The sequence below is a fragment of the Capra hircus genome, chromosome 4, assembly GCF_001704415.2.
Source record: "Capra hircus breed San Clemente chromosome 4, ASM170441v1, whole genome shotgun sequence".
NCBI lineage: Eukaryota > Metazoa > Chordata > Mammalia > Artiodactyla > Bovidae > Capra > Capra hircus.
In genome coordinates this window covers 108,255,308-108,275,354 of record NC_030811.1, presented here as the reverse complement: position 1 = coordinate 108,275,354, position 20,047 = coordinate 108,255,308, and the positions used below count along the sequence as shown (strand labels likewise).

Genomic DNA, 20,047 nt, shown 5'->3' with positions numbered 1-20,047 from the left:
CTTCTGCTGTGCTCAAGTTAACCTCCTTGAGATCCTTGCCCACTGATTGGCTGTTATTTGGTCGCATCCATGTTTTCACATTTTCTCCCGTCACCCTGGAGAGATGCACCAGTTCCGACAGTTTTACAGCGCTGTGCTGTGATTAGTCGCTCCGTCTTGGCTGACTCTTTGTGACTCCCGTGGTCTGTAGCCTGCCAGGCTCCTCTGTTCATCCTGATTCTTCAGGCAAGAATACTAGAGTGGGTTAGTTATGCCTTCCTCCAGGAGATCTCCCCAACCCAGGGATTGAGCACAGGTCTCCCACATTGCAGGTGGGCTCTTTACCATCTGAACCAGCAGGGAAAGGGCTCCTTCTGCTTTTAACCTGAACCATTACTTCTGATGATATTTTTGAACAGATGATCAAGTTCCCTGCAAGGCTCTTTCTTTTACTCTATTTCCAGGCAAAATTCTGGGTCTGGAATATACTTCCCAAGGTTGTTAAAACCTTGAAGTTTAGTATTTAGTCCTCATGATACCCCATAGCCCTCATATCAGAGGTGCAGTCACCCTTGGGACCTTTGCATGGGTGAGAGTAACCTTCTGTACATGACTCTTATACCATGGAAAGTCTCTTTTCCCAGCCTTCAACCATCTTTGGTGTGGCCCGTGACTCCCTTTCTCCTCTTTAACCTCACTACCCCATACATGCTGTAGTACTCGCTTCCATCTGTTTTCTTATTTAGATAATTCAAAATAATCTCACTCCATGGGCCTTTAAAAGCACAGTGCTGGGTCTGGTAGTGAAAGAAGTGAATACTAACTGCTAAGACAAATCTGAGAACAGACTCTGACTTATTGGCTTGACCTGTTGCATCTGTACAGGAGTATTACCTTCTGTGAATGGGAAGTTATTTCTCTAGGAGATTATCCTGCCCCTCGAAAAGTTGCCAAGTGGTGCTAATTAGTTAACTTTTTCCTGTGATGAAGATACCTGTCCAGTGGGAACTGGACCAAGGCCACCAGTTTATTTCATGCTGGCCACTGGTTGTCAGTTTGAAAAGCATATGTCTGATTTAAACTAAAAGTCTGGCTGAGCTGAAAGAGAATGTTGCTAATTTCTCATGGATGTGTTTAAATGTTTATTACAATTTGAAAAATACCAAGAAAACATGAACATCTGTGGAACTGTCCAGTTTTCTGTTCAGCTGTTTACTGGAAAAACTCACGTTTTTGGACAATTTGTCCAAGTTTAAAATAAGCAAAGTTTATATTTATTTATGATGGAATTTCTTTTTAATTACTCCAGTGGCATAAGCTGATTTTGTAAGGAGATATTAAGCTTATTTTTAAGATTTTTCAAGGACTTTAACTATATACATATTTGTAGATAAATGTGCTAATTATAACTGAATTCTAGTTTGTCAAAATGAAGAGATATAGGACTTGCTAATCTTTTTATTTCACTGATAATTTCTGTGTATGTGACCTTAATAAAACTCCACTTACTTTTAAGTATTCTTTCATAAAAAGTTTTCTTATATTTAGCTTATCTTTCTACAGAGTCAACCATTGCTATTTTAAATTTGAAGAATTTACATTCTCCATATTTCATTGTTGATTATCTACAAGTATGAAGTGATTGGTGCCATTGATAATACAAAAATGTATGTTTAATTTTATCATGGGTTTTGTGTACATTCCATGAAAGTGTCTGGGGATATAAAAATTTACAACACTCCAGTGATATATAGAGAGGCACTATCTAGATATGATTATCTCAGTTAGATGTCAAGCTTTTGGAGCCAAAGAGTATTCTATTTTAAGGACTTTGTGATAGTTAATTTTATGTGTCAACTTGTCTAGGCCACGGTGGCCAGATGTTTTAGATCACGTATTATTTTAGATGTTTTTGTGACGCTGTTTTTGAACGAGGTTAACATCTAAATTAGTAGACTTTGAGTACAGTTAAGTAAATTGCCCTCTGTGATGTGGGTGGGACTCATCCAACTGGTTGAAGGCTTTATAGTGTGGCTCAGACGGTAAAGCATTTGTCTACAATGTGGGAGACCTGGGTTCGATCCCTGGGTCGGGAAGATCCCCTGGAGAAGGAAATGGCAATCCACTCCAGTACTATTGCCTGGAAAATCCCATGGACAGAGGAGCCTGGTAGCCTACAGTCCATGGGGTCGCAAAGAGTTGGACACGACTGAGTGACTTCACTTTCACTTTTCTTTCTGACTTCCCGTGAGGCAGAGAGGATCCTTTGGACCTGAACTCCCAAGAGCAGTTTTTCCCTGTGTCTCCAGCTTACCACTGTACAGATTTTGGATTTGTCAGTCTCTATAGTGACATGAGCCAATTCCTTAAAATAAATCTGCTAAGTCACTTCAGTCGTGTCCGACTCTGTGTGACCCCATAGACGGCAGCCCACCAGGCTCCCCCGTCCCTAGGATTCTCCAGGCAAGAACACTGGAGGGGGTTGCCATTTCCTTCTCCAATGCATGAAAGTGAAAAGTGAAAGGGAAGTCGCTTAGTCGTGTCTGACTCTTTGTGACCCCATGGACTGCAGCCCATCAGGCTCCTCCGTCCTTGGGATTCTCCAGGCAAGAGTACTGGAGTGGGGTACCATAATACAAATATGAGGGCTGGTGGCTTAGACAGTAAAGAATCTGCCTGCAATGTGGGAGACCCAGGTTCGATCCCTGGGTCAGGGAACATCTTATACACATACACCTCCTGTTGGTTGTGTTTCTCTGGAGAAACCTGATGAATATAGGCCTCTTTGTGTTGCCTTTTGATCAGCCTGTCCTCTACCTCCCGTTATGTCAAGTATATTTGTTTTTTCACTTCCTGTTCTTTAGCTATTCATGAAGCCACTAGGCTTGCAACTCGTGAAATACACCTTTTGTCTTTACGGACTTTGTCTTTACTAGTTATCCTCATATATGCCATGCATATTGCTCTCTGAGTTTTGAATTTCTCATGTAAAACTATGAAAAGTAAATACTCTCCTTTTTTCTGCCTTATTTACTGGATCAGTTGGTACAAGAGTTGAAGACTACTTCCGTAAAGCTTTATATTGTCTGTAATTTACTTTCAGTTATTACAACATACACATCACCATATTTATGGGTATAGCTTTCCTTTAGGAGTCTTTAGTTAGCACTCTAGGTATAACACTCATGGATCTTCACTCAAGGATTAGTATTTGAAAGAACCTAAGTAGATGTCTACACTCCAGAGATACATACTTTAAATCTGCATAGGAAGGTTTATTAATGTTAGGAATGTTACAGATAATTGGTTAAATGAGTGATATTGAAAATACGTGGATTGGTTTTAGAAATATTTTATGTAAATGGATTTTGATTCAAGCAAGCTGAGGTTTTGCAGGAGTGTCTAACTCTCTTATTCATTTGGTCTTTTTTTCTGGAATGTAGGATTTTGTTGACAGATCCAGTTAGGTTAGAGCCATTCTACTGTGGAATATTGTCGCAGTTGCTTTAAGCATGCCTCCATGCAGGTTACTTGCCAGAGTAACTGAAGGATAGAAATCTGAGACTGTACTGAGCATGCAGGATACAGCTGTGGGGCTGTTTTTTCATCCTCCTACTCATCAATGTGTTTATATTCATCAGAAAGCTCTCACCTATTTAGAATCTTTGGACACTGCCAGTGCTTACCCGCAAATGCCTGATGATTTTAAGCTCCAGTTTGGCTTATGTCAGTTTGCACCGAGATCCTAACATACTCCCGGGCACACACTAGGCAATCTAGAAACTATAATTCTTAACATTGTTAATCAGTGTGTGAAGGAAAGGAAACTGAAGTTTTGTGTACATTGTTCTAAGGCTGTCAGGATCCTCCTTTCTGACGATGGTTTATCACCAAATTTGTTTTTAAAAACTTTGAGGTGGACTGTCTTCTCTTGGTTTCGATTTATAGAGTCCCTTAAGCAGAGCTGCTAGAATCATGTGAAGGTGAGTTAGAGTTCTGCCAAGGAAGCTTGTGATAAGTGGGGCCCGTTTGTGGAAGCATGTGAATGCTTGGCGAATCTCCACGAGCATGCTGTGCCAAGCCATCATCTGAAATGCAGCTTGCTAGGACCGGGAACACTTTCCGCCTTTGATGTGCCAGGAGATGACACAGAACACAGGCGACAGGCAGAACTGAAACCCTGGGGAAGCCTTGTGGGAGATTCCTTCCAGTCAGCATTTACAGAGAATCCTGGACTCATTTTGACCTGCATTGATTAAAGAAAGTGTGTTGTCAGGAAGTAAAGGAAATCAGGTTTTTTTCCCTTATTGTTGAAAAAAGGTTGCTGTTGTTTTGAAAAAGTGTTGGAGCTCCAATTACTGGAAATGTGAAAAAGAATGGTCCTAGTTGAAATCTTATAAGCTAATTTTAACTTTATTTATTTTTCATAACTTTGGGTTGCAGGGTCAGAAATGTCATTGCTAACTGTATTTGTAAACTTGTTATCCCTAAAAGCCTGTCTCTGCTGCAAAGCAAGGGATAAGGTCTTGTTTTGTTTCCTTTGATCAAGGAATAGAATATCGCTTGTTGGCTCTGAAACAAGAAGTCTTAAATTTAAACATCCTTTTGCTTTTCTCAGTGAAATAGCACAGAAACAATGTAAAGGTGACTGAACTAAATATATGTGTATATCTCTTGAATGGTGCTGAATATTAGGACACAGGATGCTGTTGGCCTTTAGTTTTTTACATTTTTGCATTGCAGCAATATCATGATGGGGTTTTGATTATTATTTGCATAATTAACTGTTCATATATATTTATAGAGCAGTTGTAATATAAATAAAAATGGTAGAACTATTGTAAGAATACTGAATGAGTCATGACCATATTGACGAAAGGGAAAGTCTTACCTAGGTCAATTTTCCTTTCATCTCTGAGGTTCTTCCTGGTCAAGGCAAAACAAAGCCTAGCAAATAACAAGCCATTGTGTAATGGTACTATATTGCCCTGGACATAGGTAGGGGTTTTGGCAGGCCAGTCTACACTGTAATATCAAATTAGTCTAGTAGATTTTTGTTCCAAGGGCATTAAGCGTCATAGTGAATGAAACATTCAACACTTATTTGTAAATAAGAGTATGAGATGAGTGTAGGTATCTAGGGAAATATTATTATCTCTGATTACCCTGGGAAAGCTTTCACTCCCCTTACGTTGAACCCAGCATAATTATTTGGATTGTCTCATTTCATTTTCACAGCAACTTTATATGATAGGTATTATTATTATTATAGCCATTTTGTAAATAATCAAACTGAGGCTTAGAGTGATTTTACTGTTTGCCAATAGTTACATGGTAGGAAATTTAGTAGATCTTTAATTTAGATTAAAGTTAGGGTCATACCAATTGAGAGTATATTTAAACCTATATGTATATGGGCTTCCCTGGTAGCTCAGCTGGTCAAGAATCCGCCTGCAGTGCAGGAGACTCCAGTTCAGTTCCTGGGTGGGGAAGATTTGCTGGAGAAGGGATAGGCTACCCACTCCAGTATTCTTGGGCTGCCCTGGTGGCTCAGCTGGTAAGGAATCTGCCTGCAATGTAGGAGACCTGGGTTTGTTCCCTGGGTTGGGAAGATCACCTGGAAAAGGGAAAGGCTACCCACTCCAGTATTCTGGCCTGGAGAATTCCATGGACTGTATTATAGTCCATGGGGTTGCAAAGAGTCAGACACGACTGAGTGACTTTCACTCACTATATATGAATATATAGAGATAAAGGAGTAGATACATATGGATATAGATATAAATATATCTGCCATGTGCCTTTTTGGTTAAGTAATATATGAGCCTTTGGCTAAGTAATTTCAGAGCCTTTCATGTCTGCAGAGATAGATCTTTCTTATCATTGCATGAAATTACATCTTTGTAAATACTATAACATAGTAAGACATTTTCTCTATCTTTGAACATTTATATAATTTTCCATCTTGGGGAATTACAAATGGTTCTTTAATGAACTTCCTTGCACAGATATCTGCACACTTGTAAATATCTCTGTAAATACTTACATGTAGCGTTATTGGATCAAAGGCATTTGCATTTACAATCTTGATAGCTAATTTCAAATTTTGACTTTTTCCGTGCTTTTTCAAGGGTATTTCTCCTATACCCTCACAAACACTAGATGTTGCAGGCTTTTTGAAAAAGTCATCCTATAGGTGAATATATCGCATTTCCTTCTTAAATTAATTTTTAAGAAGAAAATTTTTAATAAAATTGAGCATCTTTACATCATTTATTGAACAGTAGTGTTTCTTTGTTGAATTCTCAGTTTCCTTCTCCCTACTTATAGATGTAGTTTTTAAGGTGATAAAACATTTCTTATATTACAGATGTTCATATTTCATCTTGATATTTGGCAATATATTCTCCTAATATTTGACCTGTTTTATGATTTCATTATGGTGTATATTGTTACCTAGAAGTTTTTAGCATTAATTTTTAATCAAATACTTTATTTTCCTTAGGCTTTTTAGGATCCGTGGCTTTTGGGGAAGATTCTCTCTTGCCTGTTAAAAACATTGTTGCATCTTTTCTGTTAGCAATTTGTTGCTGTTCAGTCACTAAGTTGTCTGACTATTTGCAACCCCATGGACTGCAGCACACCAGGCTTCTGTGTCCTCCACTCTCTCCTGGGGTTTGCTCAACTTCATGTTCATCGAGCTAGTGATGCTTTATAACTATCTCATCTTCTATCACCCTCTGCTCCTTTTACCTTCAATCTTTCCCAGCATCAGGATCTTTTCCAGTGAGTTGGCTCTTCACATCAGGTGGCCAAATTATTGCAGCTACAGCTTCAGCATCAGTCCTTCCAAAGAGTATTCAGGGTTGATTTCCTTTAGGATTGACTGATTTGGTCTTCTTGCAGTCCAAGGGACCCTCAAGAGTCTTCTCAAGCACCACAATTCAAAAGCATCAGTTTTTGGTGCTCAGCCTTCTTATGGTCCAACACTCACATCCGTTCATGACTACTGGAAAAACAATGACTTTGACTAGATGGAACCTTTGTTAGCATAGTGATGTCTTTGTTTTTTAACACTCTGTCTAGGTTTGTCATAGTTTTAATTCCAAGAAGCAAGCATCTTTTAATTTAATGGTTGCAGTCACCATCTGTGATGATCTTGGAGCTCAAGAAAAGAAAATCTGTGTGTCATTGTTTCCACTTTTCCCCCATCTATTTGCTGTGAAATGATGGGACCAAATGCCATGATCTTAGTTTTTTTTAATAAATGTTGAGTTTTAAGCCGGCTTTTTCACTCTCCTCTTTTACCCTCATTGAGAGGCTCTTTAGTTCATCTTTTCTGCCATTAGAATGGTATCATCTGCATATGTGAAGCTGTTGATATTTCTTCCAGCAATCTTGGTTTCAGCTTATGGCTCATCCAGCCTGGCATTTCTCATGATGTACTCTGCTTGTAAATTAAATAAACAGAGTGACAATATACAGCCTTGTCTTAACTCCTTTCCCAATTTTGAACCAGTCATTTGTTCCATGTAAGGTTCTAACAGTTGCTTCTTGCCCCGCATACAGGTTTCTCAGGAGACAGGTAAGGTGGTCTGATATTCCCATCTGTTTTAAGGAGTTTCCATGGTTTGTTATGATCCATGTAGTCTAAGACCTTCTCATAGTCGCTGAAGCAGAAATAATTGTTTTTCTGGAATTCCTTTCCTTCCTCTGTTGTCCAATGAATGTTGACAGTTTGTTCCCTGGTTCCTCAACCATTTCTAAACCCAGCTTCTACAACTGGAAGTTCTCGCTACACATACTGCTGAAGCCTAACTTGAAGGATTTTGAGTAACCTTACTAGCATGAAAAATGCATGTAATTGTTTGGTAGTTTGAACTTCAGCAGTTTAATAATTTTTAATTTTTTTGTCCTTAGCCAATGTAAATTTTACTTTTGTTAATCATATGAAATAGGAATTCTTTTTTCCAGGAGGATATCTCATTCTTTCCCTACTATTTTTTGAATAGATCACCCAAACTAATTTGAGTAGAAAAGTAGAGGAGAGAAACAGAAAGTACAAAATAGATCTGTCTTTGGGCAAAGTATATTGCATTAATAAATGAGGTTTTATTATCTCTTCTGATATCTGATAAGGTCTGTTTCCATTCTTATTCTTAGTTTGCAAACAGCTTCCTAGTTTCCAGGAATAATGTTAGTGGAATTTCAATTTTGATTGCCCTGTATTCATAAATTAAATTGGGGCAAACAGACATTTACAGTAATTTAGGATCATAGGTGATTTTACAATATTAAGGATTTTAATCGAAGAACATAAAATGGCATTACGCTTACTCAGGGCTTTTTTAATTTTTCAGTTACGTTTTAAAGATAAGGATACCCTTGCACATTTATAATAACTAATTTTATAATTCATCATCTTGTCTATTATATTTTCTAAAATGACTATGGATTTTTTGGTCAGTTTCCAAATTCTGTTTTCACTGAACTCTTTTTTTTTCTTTTTCCAAAGGCAAGACAACACTGTTTTAATTTCTTTAAAATGACATTAGTATTTCTATCTGTAGGTCTCACAATAAATTTGAGGTTGTATGATAATTTATCACAGATATAATGGTTAGGGAACTACATTTCTAGAAACACACTTGCTTTTCTTGTAATTGTCCTCTTCATTTGTAGTAGCAGTAGCCCAAGTTTGGCTTGCTTAAGTTTAAGAGAATGATTTTTTTACGTGAGTGAGGGAATGTAGAAATCACTGAACTCTTGTTCTAAATTTTTCTGTTTAACCTCTTGGATTCTCCAGGTAAACAAAAGCTTAATTCACAAATAATGAATTCTGGCATTTTTTTTCATGTATTTATAAGGGTGCCCACGTAATTTACCAGACAATGAACAAGCTGAGGATGAAAAGTATATTACCTTATTTGTTCTCTACAGAATGAAATGGTGATATGGTCCTCTGATTGCTAGATGCCTCAAACATTATTTAAAAAATTATTTTCCAGCCTGTAATTATATAGTTAGTTTTCTGTTTGTTTTATTTAATTTTGGGATATCCCTAAATGAACGTTATAAACCAGCCTTTTTTAGGAAGAATATTTGCTAGCAGGTGTGTGTGTATACACTCACAGTTCAGTTCAGTTCAGTCGCTCAGTCATGTCCGACTCTTTGTGACCCCAAGAACTGTAGGACGCCAGGCATCCCTGTCCATCACCAAGTCCTGGAGTTTACTCAAACTCGTGTCCATTGAGGCAGTGGTGCCATCCAGCCGTCTCATCCTCTGTCATCCCCTCCTCCTCCTGCCCTCAATATTTCCTAGCATCAGGGTCTTTTCAGATGAGTCAGCTCTTCACATCAGGTGGCCAAAGTATTGGAGTTTCAGCTTCAACATCAGTCCTTCCAATGAATACTCAGGACTGATCTCCTCTAGGATGGACTGGTTGGATCTCCTTGCAGTCCAAGGGACTCTTCAAGAGTCTTCTCCAACACCACAGTTAAAAAGCATCAATTCTTCGGTGCTCAGCTTTCTATATAGTCCAACTCTCACATCTGTACATGACTACCGGAAAAACCATAGCTTTGACTAGACAGACCTTTGTTGGCAAAGTAATGTCTCTGCTTTTTAATATGCTGTCTAGATTGGTCATAACTTTCATTCCAAGGAGTAAGCGTCTTTTAATTTAATGGCAGCAGTCACCATCTGCAGTGATTTTGGAGCCCTCCAAAATAAAGTCAGCCATTGTTTCCACTGTTTCCCCATCTATGTGCCATGAAGTGATGGGACCAGATGTGAGAGTCGGATTGTGAAGAAAGCTGAGTGCCAAAGAATTGATGCTTTTGAACTGTGGTGTTGGAGAAGACTCTTGAGAGTCCCTTGGACTGTAAGGAGATCCAACCAGTCCATTGTAAAGGAGATCAGTCCTGGGTGTTCATTGGAAGGACTGATGCTAACGCTGAAACTCGAATACTTTGGCCACCTCATGCCAAGAGTTGACTCATTGAAAAAGACCCTGATGCTGGGAGGGATTGGGGGCAGGAGGAGAAGGGGACGACAGAAGATGAGATGGCTGGATGGGATCACTGACGATGGACATGAGTTTGAGTAAATTCTGGGAGTTGGTGATGGACAGGGAGGGCTGGCATGCTGTGATTCATGGGGTCGCAAAGAGTCAGACACGAATGAGTGATTGAACTGAACTGAACTGATGGGACCGGATGCCATGATCTTAGTTTTCTGAATGTTGAGCTTTAAGCCAAGCTTTTCACTCTCCTTTTTCACTTTCATCAAGAGGCTATTTAGTTCTTCTTCACTTTCTGCCATAAGGGTGGTATCATCTGCATATCTGAGGTTATTGGTGTTTCTCCCAGCGATCTTGATTCCATCTTGTGTTTCTTCCAGCCCAGCATTTCTCATAATGTACTCTGCATAGAAGTTAAATAAGCAGGGGTGACAATATTTAGCCTTGACATACTCCTTTTCCTATTTGGAACCAGTCTGTTGTTCCATGTCCAGTTCTAACAGTTTTTCCTGACCTGCTTACAGGTTTCTCAGGAGGCAAGTCTGGAAGTCTGGTATTCCCATCTCTTTCAGAATTTCCAGTTTATTGTGATCTACACAGTCAAAGGCTTTGGCTTAGTCAATAAAGCAGAAATAGATGTTTTTCTGGAACTCTCTTGCTTTTCCAATGATCCAGCGGATGTTGGCAATTTGATCTCTGGTTCCTCTGCCTTTTCTAAAACCAGCTTGGACATCTGGAAGTTCGCGGTTCACATATTGCTGAAGCCTGGCTTGGAGAATTTTGAGCATTACTTTCCTAGCGTGTGAGATGAGTGCAATTGTGTGGTAGTTTGAGCATTCTTTGGCATTGCCTTTCTTTGAGATTGGAATGAAAACTGACCTTTTCTAGTCCTGTGGCCACTGCTGAGTTTTCCAAATTTGCTGACATGTTGAGTGCAGCACTTTCACAGCATCATCTTTCAGGATTTGAAACAGCTCAACTCGAATTCCATCACCTCCACTAGCTTTGTTCGTAGTGATGCTTTCTAAGGCCCACTTGACTTCACATTCCAGGATGTCTGGCTCTAGGTGAGTGATCACACCATCGTGATTATCCGGGTCATGAAGAAGATCTTTTTTGTATATTTCTTCTGTGTATTCTTGCCACCTCTTCTTAATATCTTCTGCTTCTGTTAGTTCCATACCATTTCTGTCCTTTATTGAGCCCATCTTTGCATGAAATGTTCCCTTGGTATCTCTAATTTTCTTGAAGAGATCTCTAGTCTTTCCCATTCTGTTGTTTTCCTCTATTTCTTTGCATTGATTGTTGAGGAAGGCTTTCTTATCTCTCCTTGGATCTCTGTATTCAAATGGATATAGTTTTCCTTTTCCTCCTTTGCTTTTCACTTCTCTTCTTTTCACAGCTGTTTGTAAGGCCTCCTCAGACAGCCATTTTGCTTTTTTGCGTTTCTTTTTCTTGGGGATGATCTTGATCCCTGTCTCCTATACAATATCACGAACCTCCATCCATAGTTCATCAGGCACTCTATCTGTCAGATCTAGTCCCTCAAATCTATTTCTCACTTCCACTGTATACACACACACATACACATATGTACATATATAAAAATACATATACATTCTTTTATTCACATATTAAATGCAGGAGTAAAGTTGAGTTATATTGTGTATGAATATCATTTAAATCCTTGTTTAACAATCATATAATTGAGCCTATTAGCAGAAGTAGAATGGCAGACATTAATGGAATAATTTCCAGTCATCACTGTCAGTAGTTTCCAGGACCTGTATGTTCCAGATCCAATTACTTTTTTGTGTGTGTTACTAAAATTTGTTTCTCTAGGCATGCTATATTGTGATCCATTCAATTGTCCGTGTTTTCCAAAAGATACAGATTTTTTCTAGTGTCTTATATTTGAAATAATCATTTCACCTCTCCTACATTTGAATATATAAATCCTTGTTTATTCTTTAGGATTCAGCTCAGATAGTTCCCCTTCCATGAAATTCTTCCCTTTCTCTGAACAAAAAACAAATTGCTTGGTACATTCTTTTGTTATATCAATTATCACATATGTGGTAGTTGTTTTTTAATTTCTGTGTCCCTACTAAACTGTGAGCGTCTTGAGAATGTGCTTTCTTCTGTGTCTAGCATAATGTCTGGCATAGAGCTGGTACTGTATAAATTTTTGATGCATGAATATATGTGAATACATGATTACCAAAACATATAAGGGAAATGAAAGATTAAAAAGGCTGTCTTAGAAAAAGTCATAAACCTGACAATTTAAGAAAAACACTAGAAGATTCTATGGAAGGGGCATAGGAAGCATATTTTATGAAAAGATTAATTTCACAGATACAAACCCCATAGTCTAGAAGTGTTCCTTTTGATGCAGAAATGTTTATTGTGGTGGAGAAATGTGGTTGAGACCAACTGTGAATGGTGCATGGCTATGAAAACATGTTGAAAGTCAGGAACAAAGGCTATAAATGACACGATTTTCAAAAGTATGTAGGCTGAGGAACCACACTGCATGTGTTTCTGTGTATCCAATATGTGTTTCTGGTTTATAGACTACCATATATAGCATATAAGAACTGCCAGTTTTCCAGCAATATGAATGTAAACCACATCTGGACTAGCAGGGCCAGCTTGATAGACAATAGACTTGATTTCTTCCATCTTTGAACTTCAGTCCTGCTTTCTACGTTTATTATCACTTTTTATGCATATTTTTAAAAAAACTGCTCACTCTGAGTTTTTAAATTTTGGAGGACATGACAGAGTTTTGTCAGGCACAGTTTGAATACTTCATAACTATTGAATTTAATTGAAAATGTCAGTTTTTATCATGCAAATTAATTTGGTTTGATGAATTATATATTTCTTTCTTTTGAATATTCTTTAATGTATTAAGTGAGGGATTGTAAACCAACTTCCAGTTACTTTTAAAATAAATCAAATATTTCAGCAGAAATAAGGATAATACGTTTCTTATGGCTACATTTGAAGACCACATGTAATGATCTTATGAATGATTTAGGTCAGGAAGAAAGACCTACCAATATTCTGTATTTTCTACAGATCTTCAGCAATATTTTGATAGTGATTTCATTAAAATGTTCAGTGAGAATTTAATTTATATTTGCATGCAAGTAAAATGAGAGATGACAAATGAGAGCTTAATACTGCCTGGTACAGTATACAATAGAAGTCAGTTTCAATGATTTTATGCGTCAAATATAATTCTAGTACCAGCACACTACCACACCAGGGCTTTTACAGGTCATAGCATGGAATGCATTACGTGTGGGCATTTGCCCTAGCGGCATGCTCAGGATGCTTTACCTTAGTTTCATTGCAGCTAATATGGTATACCCTGATTCTGTAAAAAGTGATAAATATTGATAACCATGTAATGATTAGCTGTTGGCTACTGTTGTCTCTCAAATTATTAAAAGTGGTACACTTTTTAAATTAGTGAGTTACTTTTATTCTGATTCAGTTTTCCTTTTCCTAACATCTCTATTGATTTGATGACGAAACAGTTGTATAGAAGAAATTCTTCATACGAAATTTTTAACTTCTGTAGTTTTGGATACTTAGCAGAATTTTTTAAATTAAGAAAGCTGTCTTTTCTGTCTTTTCATCTTATTGTTGACGTCTTACTACAGGTCTTCAGCACATACTCCAATGAAGACTATGACAGGAGGAACGATGAAGTTGACCCTGTGGCTGCTTCGGCTGAGTATGAACTTGAAAAACGTGTAGAAAAGCTGGAACTTTTCCCAGTGGAACTAGAAAAAGGTATATGAGCTCTGCAATGTTAATGTTATGCTGGTATTTTAATAGTATAGAAATGACTTTATTTTCCCTAAGTATAGCCTTTTTTCCCCCTAAGGATTGGAGAAAGTTTTCATTCTCATGGAAGGTTTTATTTTTTTAATTTCAAAACCAGTTTATATGAATTCTGTATAGATGTTATATTGAAAGACTCCTCCATTACCATCCCTCCTGAAACCCATCTACTTTAGTTGGCTGGATTTGTGACTAGGAGTAGGGAATTGTGAATGAGGTCTGATGTTTCCTTGTATTCCTGCAAACCACTGGTGCATGTGAAGAGTCCAGGGAGAGCTGCTATGAGAGCTTGGCCTCGGTGTTTGGGGTAATTAAAGACACAAAAGTGAAAGTGCAAGGTGCTCGGTCGTGCCCGACTCTCTGCGACCCGATGGAATTCTCCTGGCCAGGATACTGGAGTGGGTAACCGTTCCATTCTCCAGGGGATCCTCCCAACTGAGGCACTGAACCCAGGTCTCCTGGATTGCAGGAGGATTCTTTACCAGCTGAGACACCTGGGAAGCCCATTAAAGATATAGGATCCTGACTGAAGATCTTGATTAAAGATACAGGATCGAAGTAAATAGATATTCTGCATTCTTGGATGGGAAGACTCAGTATAGGAAAGTCTCTCCTATATCTGATAGGTATCTTCAGTCCTGATAAAGTAATATATAAATTTAATGCAATTCAAATAGAACTGTCATCAGTTACACTGGGAGAGGGGATAGCATAATACAGTACTAAAATTTACATGGAAAAATACAGACCTAAGAGAAGTATGAAAAAGAAAGTGAAATAATTTAATTTTCCAAATATCTGAATGTAATGTAAATCCTCTACAATCAGAACAAATTGTAATCACACAGCAGTTGATCAGTGAAACAAATTACAAGGTCCAGAGAATGATGTTAGTGTGCATGAAAATTTAATAATGTGACACGTGAGATACTCTAATTTAGGAGTAACAGGGTACTTTACAAATTATTCTGGCATAACTGAGCATCTATCTGAAAGAATGTTAAGTTGGGAAAACTTCATTTCATTATAACATATAGAAAGGTAAACTACATGAATCAAATAGTAAAATATTAAAAAACAAAGATATTTTATGAAAATGTATATCTACATCTGGGCTTCTGGGAGGAGGGGCTTAACCATTTGGAAAATCAGAAATTAAAAAAGAAAGATGGACCAATTCACTCATTCAAAATTTTAAACTTTTAAAGGCAATATTGTCAAACAAAGCCAACAGATTAGTGATATATTTAGGAGGGGAAATATTCAGTATAGATGACATGGAGTTAATAGCTAGAATATTCTGAGAGTCTGTAAATTATCAGGACGAAAGAGACAGGCAAAACTCATTAGAAAAATTGGCACTTTACTTTAGAGGAAATTGAATGGCCCACATTCCTATGAATACAAGCTCAAACCTCACTAGCAGTGAGGGGAATGCTGAACCAACATGAGATTTTTTTTTTCCTGGTAGAGAAAATAAGCTCTGAGCTCCAGAAGGTGGTGACAGCATCTTCCTAACATAGCCTTTGAGTCTTTCCCATCTTTTCCTGGATGTTTTGCATACTTCGTGCTCTGCGTATTCCTAGTAAAATATATACAGAGGAAGACAGGGTGGGTGCTGGGTTCTTGATGGTGCAACCACAGGAATCAAAGCCTTCAAGTGTGTGGCTCGGGACTTCACCCATGCTTGCCATCTCAGAGAAGCTGTACAGAGATGAAATCAGTCAACTGATCTCTGGGCTGATTGTCCTCTTCCTTTAGTTTTCTTTCTGTTATCGCTGTGTCTTTCAGGTGGTCTGCACTGAATTGAGAGTGGCTCAAGCCAACATACTGCTTTGCCCACAGTTGCATTTTCATCTTTGCAAGACTGAGTAATTTTCCAGTTAGAGCATCAAAAGCAGCTATGAAAGGAAAGGAGATGATTTTCCTAAAACCTGAGTCCAGGGAGAGAAAATGGATTTAAAAACTAAGATGTAATTTTCATGCAGGATATTTGTTAGAAGAAACTATTAAATGGCAGTACAGAGAATCCACAATTGAGAGGAGCCCTTTGAATATACTGAGTGTGGGAACTTAACGTTGGCTTGACATGTGTTAATTCATAATGAACAAAAGTTCTATAAATACAATGAATACGGATAAGAATCCCCCTAATACTTAATATTCACCAAAGATTTCATACAGGATAGAAGCCCTGCAACATTATTCAATGTGGAAAAGTCTACAGCGATCATCTCTTAAACAACACAAGAGCAAACTCACTAAATGTAAACACTGGGAAGGCTTTTGGGCATTATTAATCCCTTCGTAAACATGAACATTCACACTCTAGAGAAATCCTATGAATGTGATAAATATGTGCAATAATTCTGAATACAGCTAACTTTTATACACATAAGAGAATTTGTGTAACAGAAGCAACTATGTACATGTAACCAATAAGGAAGAGCTTTCAGCACAGATCTGACCTTCCTGTGCATAAGAAGCCTCATTCTAGGGAGAAACTAAAGCTATAGTGAATGTAGGAAAGTTTTTAGAACGAGAATGCCTCTTAATGAATATGAATACCTATACCAGGGAAACAATTAGAATGTAATAAACATGGAAAAGGAAGTGTGCAAATCTTCGAAACGTAAGGAGTGAAGGAAAGTCCCCAGCGATCACTCATTTAGTCAACAGTTCTCACAGTGGAGAGGTACCTATGCCTGAAATCAATGTGGATGTGCCTTCAGCTGGGGATCAAACTCTGTACTAGCTTTCTTCAGCATACAACTGAGCAAAGACATCACGCTTTTGCTAAATGGCATATTTTTAAACATATGTAGACTAAAAATTTGTCATATGTCTTATCTCCCCAACTAAGCCAAATCTTTTTAAGACATAACTGCCTTATAGGTGACCTCAGTAACAGCCACTCAGACGTTTCTAATGTTTTTTCCCCATGCCTTTTTAGGCGCCTGAAGTAATGCAATGCAATGCCACCCCATTTGAAAATGGACCAGTAAGACCAGCACATGCAGGAGTGCGGGGGGACAGGCCTTGCCCGACTGTGGCGGGGATGTAAACTGGCACAGTCTTTGCACAGGGCAGTTTGGCAACATGGAGCAAAAGCCTCCTATCCGTTAAGCACAAATTCGGCTCCCAGGGATTTGTCCTTAGAAAATATTTTCCAGGTGGGTAAACAGTCTGTAGCAGCCCAGGGCTGGCCCAAGCACAAATGTACATCCATACTAGGCTGCCCACGCAATACCACCCATGCAAGGCCACGCACTGAGAAAAAACACGCAGGTGTGTGTGTCGAGGCCCATCGTGGATGGCCTGTGCCTGGCCTATGGATGCCAGCTAAGGAGTTTAGCCGCTGGTACGCCGGGCAGGGCTTCTGAGTGGGAGAGTGACGTGAGTCTTCGCGAGGATTTAATCTGGCAAGTGTGGAGGACAACCTGGAGGGGTGGGGACAGGCGGGGAGGAGCCCAGTGCCAAGCCACTGGAGCTGCCCCTGGGCTTAGGCGGCCTGGCGGAGGGCGGGGTGCTGGGCGGGGGGCACCTCGGAGGCAGCGGGCCTGAAGCTCTGGAGAGGGGCCTTATGGGGAGGGGAACCATATAGTGTAGACAGGGTGAGCGTCTGGTCTGGGGCGGGGCAGGCATTAGACAGTATTTAGATATGCTGCTCCAGTACTCTTGCCTGGAAAATCCCATGGGCGGAGGAGCCTGGTGGGCTGCAGTCCATGGGGTCGCTAAGAGTCAGACACTGAATGACTTCACTTTCGCTTTTCCTTTCACGCACTGGAGAAGGAAATGGTGACCCACTCCAGTGTTCTTGCCTGGAGAATCCCAGGGACGGGGGACCCTGGTGGGCTGCCGTCTCTGGGGTCGCACAGAGTCGGACACAACTGAAGCAACTTAGCAGCAGCAGCAGCAGACTAAAAATGTAGGATTATGAATTGTACTTAGAAATACTTAAAGCAGAAGCTAGTAATAAGTAATAATCAATGAGATGAACCCTATTCAAAAAATTACTAGCTGAGAATACTTAGCAAATTAAAGGTTATTGCTAAAGAGTCTTTTAAAAGCATGAAACATTCTATTGAGTACATGAGCCAGTTTATTTTTTTTAATCAATCCAACTCTGTTGATTAGTTCGTATCTATTTTTATACAGCTAATGCACCATTATTATAAAGACTTTGAGGCTATCAGAAAACAGCTTTGAATGTTAACCAAAAAATGTGGAATGCAAATAGTGTATCTTTTATTTCATTAATGTTAAAATATATGTGTTCACAGAAAGGAAAATTGTATCTGAATTTAAAAATGTGATTGTCAATATTGTTCAAAGGTCCAATAAAATGAAATCAGAAGTGAATGCCTGTTTATAGAGAAATGGTTGGATAAATTATGACACCTTCTCACCATGAACTGTTATGCATTATAAGTGACTTAAGGCTATATAAGTTGATATCTTATCATTGGATCAGAAAAATTAGCTGCAGAGAGAAGTAGGTATAATATGATCTTGTTTGTGTAAAGGAAATAAGGAAAATTAAATACTATGTAATATGTATATTCAATTATATGCACATGTATGTATATATTTTATCTGATCATATGTTTATATGCTTATATAGTAGAACAGAGGAAAATATTGAGAGATACCTACCATCTTATTAACATGAATGGGCACATGGCCCAAGTTAAAAGAGAAAAAGAAGACCACATAAATAGTTGGGAAATTCCAGATGTATTATAATCACATTAATTTAAAATTATATACTCAAACATATATGTGTGAGTATGTATGCTCTGTGCTTAAAAATACTGTATTATTTAGTTAGGCTGTGTTTTCAGATAGATTGATTGCTCAGTAATCAAGTTATTACCTTTTCCAGGGATCACAATGAATAGCCAACTGCAATAGTAAAGTGAAAATAAACTAACAAGCCTTTTAAGGGATCTTTTTTTTGAATTTAAATTTATTTATTTTAATTGGAGGCTAATTACTTTACAATATTGTATTGGTTCTGCCACACATCAACATGAATCCGCCACGGGCGTACATGTGTTTCCCATCCTGAACCCCCTCCCTCCTCCCTCCCCATACCAACCCTCTGGGTCATCCCAGTGCACCAGCCCCATTTAACATCTTTGCTCCCCAGTATAAGATAAAATTCTGTCAAAGCAAACATGTCAGTATAGTTCACAAAGAACAAAATTAAAAGCAGCAAATAGATCTCAGAAGCTAATTCTGGATGAGTGTAAAATTAAGGTCGTTCACTTTTTTCCTTTTTCATAGATGAAGATGGACTTGGCATAAGTATTATTGGAATGGGTGTTGGAGCAGATGCAGGCCTTGAAAAGCTGGGGATATTTGTCAAGACAGTGACAGAAGGTGGTGCTGCTCAGCGAGATGGCAGGTAAACCAGCTACTGTTGTTAACATCTATAAGTCTTCTGGGAATTTCTTTCATTGGTAGCTTTCTTTTGATTTTTTAGAACAGAATTTCAGAGTGTGTCTCAGATGTGGAAAATGTTAAGATATTTGAATTATTTTCTGATTTGTAGTCAGAATATATTTCCTTAATGTATATTAGATAAATAGGTGGATGGGTCTGTTATCTATATCTGTCTTCCTTTGTATATATCCATTCATCTGTCTAGCTCGTGGATAGTGATCAAAACATGGTATATATCATGTAACAATATGTACTATGGAGATCAGCATATAGTTTCACTTGAGAAATATCAAGACAAATGATAGTCGTTCTGGCACCTCTGAAAATGACAGTGGTAGGAGAGAGAATAGGAACTTGGATCCTGCAATGATGGTGATTGTGGAGATCAATGTCTCTCAAAATGTGTCGTCTAAAAACATAGGTTCTTGAGTGCCATCTAAACCTGTGGAATCTCTCGGAGAGGGTTAAACATCCTCTTGGGATAATTGGATACACATCAGAGCATCAGATGTTCATATTTTATATCTGAGCTTTCATCATCTTGAGCTATAAGTATCTTTAAAGATTTTGATTAATCCTTACCTAGCTACTGATGCAACAAATTGGGGATGATACAGAGGATTGGCAGTAGAAATAAAAGTAGACTAAAAAATATGAGTGCCCAAATCAATGAAATATAATCTTATTTTTTCCAGAAAATTAAATATTAATAACTGGCTTTGATTTTTTTCAAGGTT

At 38.3% G+C, this 20,047-nt stretch overlaps 1 protein-coding gene across 12 annotated transcripts in view; it reads left to right on the top strand.

Moving 5' to 3' along the window:
- PPP1R9A (protein phosphatase 1 regulatory subunit 9A) overlaps nucleotides 1-20,047 on the top strand; it is a 343,573-nt gene that overhangs the window by 171,092 nt on the left and 152,434 nt on the right. For all 12 annotated transcript variants that reach the window (XM_018047402.1, XM_018047405.1, XM_018047398.1 and 9 more), the window contains exons 3-4: nucleotides 13,679-13,811; nucleotides 19,152-19,272. In XM_018047402.1, the coding sequence (XP_017902891.1) occupies nucleotides 13,679-13,811; nucleotides 19,152-19,272 (254 nt within the window). The remainder of the gene's footprint in view (nucleotides 1-13,678; nucleotides 13,812-19,151; nucleotides 19,273-20,047) is intronic.